The sequence below is a fragment of a genome, unplaced genomic scaffold (assembly GCF_019419815.1).
Source record: "Pyrus x bretschneideri cultivar Hongxiangsu unplaced genomic scaffold, Pyrus_bretschneideri_v1 Contig2, whole genome shotgun sequence".
Lineage (NCBI taxonomy): Eukaryota > Viridiplantae > Streptophyta > Magnoliopsida > Rosales > Rosaceae > Pyrus > Pyrus x bretschneideri.
The window spans coordinates 1080798-1088973 of record NW_025999501.1 but is presented as its reverse complement, the minus strand read 5'-3'; the positions used below and the strand labels follow the sequence as shown (position 1 = coordinate 1088973).

At 35.9% G+C, this 8176-nt stretch overlaps 1 protein-coding gene across 1 annotated transcript; it reads right to left on the bottom strand.

Annotated features, from left to right (window-relative positions):
- Window positions 1-1020: 1020 nt before the first annotated feature.
- LOC103956690 (biotin--protein ligase 1, chloroplastic) lies at window positions 1021-7592 on the bottom strand. The gene is made up of 10 exons (XM_009368713.3): window positions 7389-7592; window positions 7048-7315; window positions 6885-6946; window positions 6650-6798; window positions 6066-6186; window positions 5690-5845; window positions 5197-5242; window positions 4167-4233; window positions 3255-3331; window positions 1021-1280 (listed from the first exon to the last, which is right to left on the bottom strand). The coding sequence occupies exons 2-10, from the start codon at window positions 7311-7313 to the stop codon at window positions 1238-1240; spliced, it is 987 nt and encodes a 328-aa protein (XP_009366988.2). The 5' UTR covers window positions 7314-7315; window positions 7389-7592; the 3' UTR covers window positions 1021-1237.
- Window positions 7593-8176: the final 584 nt, after the last annotated feature.

Below are 8176 nucleotides of genomic sequence, written 5' to 3'. Positions count from 1 at the left end.
CCTGGTGGGCCGAAATATGTATAGAGCTGCATAACTAGGGCAACTTGCACACCAAGGACCAGCATAGGGTTAGATGAGACCAAATTACAATGTGCCTCATGCATTTAGGAGAACGGTTTTGTGAAAGATGTGGTCGAAGTACCCCTACATAAGTTTTTCTCACCTTGTAGAAGGTGGATTAACCGAATTCCAAATTGGGCCGGTGGAAATGTACACGCCGTGGAATGGACCCCTACCAAGGGGTTGTGGCCTAAATTTAAGGACATTTTGTTTAATATAGAAGGTGGTGCACGTGGGAGGGGCTGGGACTCCTTTTCTCTCTGTCACTAGTCTCGCTACAACACATACTTAAAAAATTGCAGAGAGAGAGAGACATTATGTACCCTGCAACCACCAAAAATGATTGTTGGTGAGTCCGGATCCTCGCCCAATCCTTTTGTGAGGATTTCGAGAATTCATGAATCGTGTCTGTTTATTGTATATTGTGCGGTCAGAAATCATTTTAAATATTTTTATTTAAAAATAAACATAAACAGTCCTTAACAAAAACTGACCGCACGACATACGATGAAGGAACACGATTCACAGATCCCCATGATCCTCACCAACAGAATCCGGAGAGGATCCTGTTGGATTGTAGGTTACTCTTGAAAGGAATCTTAATCCTTCTCCTACACGTTTTTCAACCAGTTAATAATGATACATGCAAACTTAAAACTTCTATTTGCATCACAATACAACAGCCTTGCAAATCATGACATTTTGGCAAGGGGGTCCGGCCGAAGGGGGACCTCGTAGATCTTATAGCCCAAGCCACAACAAAAACTAAGCATATTTTCGAGCGTGATTTGGCCACGAAAATAATAGATTTCCTCAACAAACAACAAAGAAACTATATATTCACACCGACCTCAACGCTGACAGTGAGATCAGATTTTCCTGCAAATGATTTGATTACTTGTGTTGATCACGACACAACTCAGCGTAATCCATACCTTATTAGAAAGTAAACACAGTGAATTGGTTGTAATCCATGAGTTCTGACATTATTAAGGAAGATACACAGATCTAGGTTTGACTGAGATCTATACCGAAACAACAAGTTAATAAAAGTGAAAAAGAAAATGATTTATGTATTGGGACATACGAAAAAAGATGAGGCGAGAGCATCCTCAGCAGTGCACATGATGCAGCAAGATTGTGGCCACTGATGCAAGGTAGTGCCGCGGAATCTTCTTCAGTCAAGTTTTCGTCTGACTAATCCTTTGAAGAAGTCAAAACTACATGACAAATAGAAACAATATCATGATTGCTTTGGTTAAAAATAGCCAGGGACATGTCAAGACAAACTTCTGAAATTATAGCATGTGAATGTAAAACCACTCCATGAAATTGCAAGAATACAGGATAAATACGGTAGTTGATCAGAAAAAAGGGCAAAATGTATACCGGGAAATTCTTAGTGATCGTCTAGTACTTTACATCAAAACCACCGTTGTTTCTTTTAACTTTTCTTTTTACATTTTTAATATCCAGTGTTACTTGCATGTTTATACGTACTGTTCTTCATAATCAAGTTAATGAAATTGCGCAAATATAGGCGTGTAAAGTTCAACCAATGCTGCCCCAACTGAGAGGAATGCATATACTGAATAATTACAGATACAAAGGCAATGATTAAGAGGACATAAAGTAAGAAATATAATCAGAGCCACTTTAAATATGGTAAATGCATGCGAAAGTTATCACAATGACTGTTTGGACAGCAATGAACAGTAAAGGAAACACGAGCGGCACCCATATTACATCTTTGGAGGGTAAAACAAAAATTCAAAAGGACATGATGCCAAGTTGCTGTCATTTTGACCAAGCAACCTGACATGATTATTGTCACCTATTAAAGCAGAGGTACAATTTCAAATCAACAGATATACAAAAGGGGTGTGATATTTCAACAACCAAATCTTCATCATTTGATATCTCAAACAAATAGCTTTATATGATGTGGTACTAGGAACAAACCAGGACATGACTTTAACTGATAGTAATATAAAATCCATTAATATGTCAACAAAACAATGAACCTACCTTCAGGTATAATCCCACAAATTTCTACTACTCTCGAAAATTACCTACTTATAGATACTTTCTTTCATACGCTAACTTTCAAAAGTTGTGAAAACCAACATCAAATCCAAAAAGCTCTCCCCCCAGTAATGCATCTCAGAAGTTCAAGGTATCCACCCTGAATGACAGAAATGGTTTAAAGCAATCTTGACAAAACAGTGTTCACTTTGGTTGAAGTTGAAATTTTGATGGCTCTAAATTTTGGTACCACATTTGCCCAGAAAATGAAAAGTTGTGCTAGCAACTTTAAGTGAGAGGAAATTACTGTTCATTTTTACCCTTAGAGCTTGCTCGCCATATGTTTATCCAGTAGTTACAAATGAAGCTTTCAAAAGCATAAGTTAGACTATTAAAAAAAAACAGGGGGAAACTTGATATAGGTCCAATTTTTTGAGCCAATGGTAGGAATAGTCCAATTTATTAAAATAAGTCCAATTCCTTAAATCTTATTATTTTATTATCAATAATTATATCTTTAATGATAAGATTTATTATAAAAATCAAATTTCTTCCTAATTATCTCTTTGATTTTTTTTTTTTTTTGTTCTTTCTTGTTCTTTATCCCGTTTTAAACCCCATTTATAGATTTTTTATTTTATTTTTATAATCAACCTATATCACAGGTTAATTATGTTTATCTACCTATATGATAGATTCTTTTTTATAATCAAGTAAGATTCATGTGTTTTGCTTATAGATATATTATGTTTTTTCTACCTTTTAGTTAGGTTTCATATCTTACTTATAGGTATGATATACATTCATATATTTGTTACTTGAGTTAGGGTATAATGATTTGCAGATAGATTTATGTCAATATATATATATGTATATTTGTTATAAGATATTAATTATATTTTTTGAGGTTGAAAATGCATAATATTAGATGATTTTAATTGATTTTTAATATTTTTAGAAAATATAAAATGAGCATTAAAATAAATAAATACATATGATTAGGTAATTGGACTCACTCCTAAAAACCATCTATGTTTTTGGACCTGGATCTAAAAGCCCCAAAAAACAAAAAAAGAGTTTGCACACACTGCTTATGTAAGTTTTATAGTTAAATTAAACAACACTATATCACACCAAAAAGAAGAAAAAAATCTTTTCTGCAAACATACCTATTTCCATCAGGATGAAGTTCACACATCTGATTGTCATCACCAATAGCTAACAAATATCCTGATGAGGTCAAACCCTGCAAATTGAAGATTTTTGAGAACCCTAGTACTAAATACAGAATATTAACAACAATCAACAATCATACCTCAAACCGTATAACACCCTTATGGTCGATCCTATTTGCAAGGATATAACCTGTTTCCTAATTTGTCTGTTTAATGGATGCTATTAATAATCATGTAAATGTCTATTTTATTCTTATCCTCTTCCCCTGTTCAAGCCATTCTATTCTATCATTGCAATCATTCACAGTTGTACAAAGATGGAGTTACACTCGTATCCAGGGGTGTCCAGCAATGGCGGCCACATCATGGCTTTGACAAAGAGGCAGTCAATGCTTCACATGGTGAGTGCAAATATCTTGGCTCATAGTGGTCATGGGGTATTTGGATGGCTCTTTTATGGTGAATAAGTTTGGAGATTTTAACGTGGACAGTCAAGGTAGGGAACCATAAAAGGTGTAATTGTAGTTTCCCCCTAGTTTTTGATAGGGTCTAAGCATAAGACAGTAAATTACAGAGTAATCCGTTTAAATAGGGCCAGCCACAGGAGGTGTAATTGTTCTTTCCTCCTAGTTTATGATTTTTAGGCTAGATCTTTTGTCAGCTCATTCAAATCAAGGATTCACAAACATTTTTAACCAATAGGTTTAAATTTTGTAATAAAGGGAAATGAACAAATTTTGTTGAAACAAAACCAAAAATTTATCCATAAAGTTGACGATTGAATCTGTCTGAACCAGAAAAGGCTGAAATAGAAGTTTTTAGTTAGGTTTATCATAGGAAAGGGTATACACAATATCCAAAAATGTGAGCCAGTGAGTCATCTAAAAACTGTCTAGTTTGCCACACCTGAATAGTGACCACATTTTCCACCACTTGATCCTCACTCTTTTCTTGCACAATAACTCTCTGTCCGCTGCAGATACCAAAACAAAATTAAGTTCAAATTGGATCTACACGATTGATCACATTTCTCTTGACTGATTAATTTATGCAAGGATACTGGTTCAACTTTCTTAATTAAGATATTGTATCTACAAAGAAAAAGGAAAAGAAGCAAAGGCCTCCAGATTACAAAAATTCTTGCTCCTTCTACTAGCCCAAGTTTTTATGACGGTAAGATAATAAAGATGTCGAGAAGCTGAACAATGCAAGACAACATGAATTAATTTGATTGTTTAGATAGTGGTAGCACAACGTATAGACAGAGCATAAAACCACCTGGTTCATTTAAAAACCATAGCTTACAAATTCCAAGTACAATGCAAAGGACATGGGTACTGCGGAAGAAGGTGTGTTATTGTTATTGTCAATCTCATAAGTAGATCTGCTCTTGAAAACTAGCATACAAGGAGTGAGTCCCCTGCATCCCAACAGTACCCAGGGGAAACTCCCCCTCAGCGAAAGGGCATAAGACACCAGGCTCTCCCCTTATACGTAAGATGAATATACAACCCAACCCATTCCTGAGATATCTTGCTCGATAGTTGATACCATGTTAAAGCCATGGGTAGCACTTATCCTTCAAAACCAGCTTGCAAAAGAAAGGTTTCCCATATGTTTATATACCACACATCCCAGTGGTAACCAGATGGTGAAAAATACTATTAGGGGGATGAATGACAAGAACAAATTCAGTACTTTCTTTATAAGAAGAAAATTAGGAGGCCATCATTAAAGGACGGAAAACGGCTTCTGTAGATTGAGTAACATTGTTATTTTGTACCAAGTGAGACAAAATTCACAGAAAACTTGGTGTAACGTTTCACAAGGCTTCTTTGCTTTTAAACGTAGACAAGTCTAAGTCTGGAAAATTACAAACTTGAGTTCAACCATTACAATCCATAGAAGAATCTAGATCTACAAGTCAGTGTGTTACCTGTGTAACCAAGTCCTATAGTATACCTCCTCAAGAGATTGAAATCCTGCATGACATGAACCAAAAGAGCTGCATTAATTTTCATAGCCTACATACTTGGGGGATATTTTCTATCATGCTTAAAGATGAAACAGAAACTGTGTAAACAAGATTGATTAGATAATTTTTTAGAACAAATAATTATGTCTGCCCTGTATTTTCATATTTCTACACGGCAAACAAACTAAGTTATTAAGCAACAGGGAAAAACAACCGTCTCATAATTGAGACAGTATAACCAAGGAATTCAAACTTTGGTATCAAGCGAAAAATTCAATGTCAATATACAGAATATTCTAGCTGACTTGAAACATAAAAGAAAAAGTTTAGATAGAGAGGGACCAACACACAGTTGGGGTGAAACTGTAAGATTAAGCATTAAAATCAAAATGAAGGAATAGTCTAATTGATATATCAGATGACATTTTTGATAATTGACGTGATGAATTTTTACCTTGATTTATAAAAACTTCATATAACATCTCAAATTTGTTAAAGAAGGCGGCAAGAACATCTTCTCTTCTAAATTTGTACGTTGTAACCGACAATTCTCTAAGAAATGCATTCAAACAGGTAGTTGGTTTCTCATTATCAACGTTCAAACCTATACCTGCAAGAACAGAACAAAAGTATCTCTGTCATCATCAGCGTAGAATTTATTCTTTGATATCCATATTATGCAAGCGTGCTTATTGTGGATGGTGGCATTCATATAATACTTGAAAGGAATAGGGTCCATCGAAAAGTAAGAAGCAGCCAATAGGTGTTTCAAAGCATGCTTATTTGCAATCAGACCTGCTAATCAGCACCCAGAGGATGAGACTAATTACCAGCAGAGACATTGAACTGCTTCGACTTATATGTTGAGGTGCATAAAATACCTCCCACTTTTAGGCCATTTAAATAAAGATCATTTGGCCATTTTATTTTAAGATCAACATATGGCAAGCCCTGAAATTCAGAAGATGCACCCAACACAAAGTGTATCAAATTCTGGACTGTAGCATCAGCATATTAACTTCAAATTTGTTATATAACAATCATTTGCAATGTTCACAGTCCAAGTAGCCAAATATACTATAATGAGAGCCTCAACAATTATCTTCGTGCAGTTTATTACAGATGGGATAGTATATACAAGTGATGTAATCTTTCTGTAGTTAAAAGTACTACCGACAACTGGTATCTATACCTCGACGTCAAGATGATCATATCAGGCAACCTCTTAATGTATCAAACTAGAAACATACGACAGAATACTTATTACTTAACGAATTCCAATTTCAACAAATCTTACTTAATCGCTACACAGTTACTAGCAATGCATGTCATATACATAAACTCACATATAAATTTGACAAAGTTAACTTTTTAATCCTATTTATATCAAACTCGTTATGAAAAATGCACTCACATTTTTATCACAAACATCTTTTATCGCCTCTGTGACAGCAAGAGAAACCACGTACTGTATAAGAGGCACGACTCGGCCATTCTCCATTTGCAATGTAAAGGAGAACAGAAGGCAACCCTCGGGAGATTCCCACACATTCTTCGATCGCCCTGCGGAACCGCAGAACAAACTGAATTCCAGCAAATTCAATAGAATAATCAGTCAATCAAAGTCAACCACCAATTAGTTTTCAAACCTCTCCCTTTGTACTGAACATCAGCTACACAAACAGTACCGACCGGCAGCTCACAGAAATTCCTGAGAACAAACTAAAACCTCGAATTAACTATCCGGAAAATAATCATTCACTTGAATTCAGAGTTCAGAGAACTAAAAATTCAGTCTTCTGCAAAACTTACTTAGAAACGACGTCGTGTGTGGAAGGCAGGCGAGGAGACCAGAGGAGGAGCCTGCCGAACCGACTGGTAGATAGCGAGCTCATGAACGAATCGACTCCAAAAGCGTCTTCCTTGACCGGCTTTTCTGATTCCGATTGTAAGAAAATCGAAAACTCGGTGCTCTCAGGGAGGTTCAGAGCGTTGCTGTTCTTCAGCGCCTTGGCAGCTTCATTCTCCGCCGGCGATTTCCCGCACAAAACCAGCGTACAATTCGGGTCGCAGTCCATGGCTGAAAATTCAAAATTGAAATCAGTTTACTGGATTTTCTCGGTAACCAAACAGTAGTAGAGAGCAGAACAAACCTAATGCGGCAGGCGGCGGGTAGAGGGAGACTGAAATTTGACTTCTTCGAGAGAACGGCGTTCCTCAGTGAGCTTTGTACGGTGGAAAACCCTAGCGAGGTGGTGGATGCGAAGGACATTCCATTCGGAAGAAACCAGAACTCAAGCGAAACGTTTCGGCTTTTAGGACGGAGGATTCGACAAAAAGTCGAGAGGAATAACAGACGGCGTCGTTGGGAGATGCCACGTCGTCTCAGCGAACCCGCCACCTTAACCGACAAAAAAATTGAAAAAAGAGTACTTGCATTTTTACCACTTAAATTTTCAGGGGTTTTCAAATTGGTGCTTTAGCTTTTTTCTCCTTCCAGATTGATCCTAAAAAAAATCCTCACACGCATTCTCTATTTTCCACATACCAATTATATTTCTGTCATTTAATCCTTTTCAATTCATAGATTCGATAGTTAGAAATTGAGAAGTGTGTGTAGAAGAAGGTAAAAGGAATATGTTGATAATACTATCCTAAAACATACTAAAAGCATCTAAGTCAAATTCAAAACATCAAATTTCAATTTGATGGTTGACTTGACAATTTGACGTATCGTCAATATTTTCCTTGCACCTGATATACCAAATTTATTGCTTCATTTATGTTTTTTAAACAAAAATAATAAAAGTTGAGTTGTTGTTTGGTTTAAATATAATAAAATAATACTTAAATATGCTAGCATTTAAGGTAAGGCAAGTGGAATGCTTTGGAAATAACAAAAATCAAATTTGAAGGCAGCTTCAAATTTGACATCTTTTTG

Coding starts and splice junctions, on each gene's coding strand:
- LOC103956690 (XM_009368713.3), bottom strand. CDS start 7,313: ATGGACTGCGACCCGAATTGTACGCTGGTTTTGTGCGGGAAATCGCCG. Junction 6,947..7,047: donor ACACACGACGTCGTTTCTAA/GTAAGTTTTGCA, acceptor GTTTGTTCTCAG/GAATTTCTGTGAGCTGCCGG. Junction 5,846..6,065: donor GCAGTTCAATGTCTCTGCTG/GTAATTAGTCTC, acceptor CTGTTCTTGCAG/GTATAGGTTTGAACGTTGAT.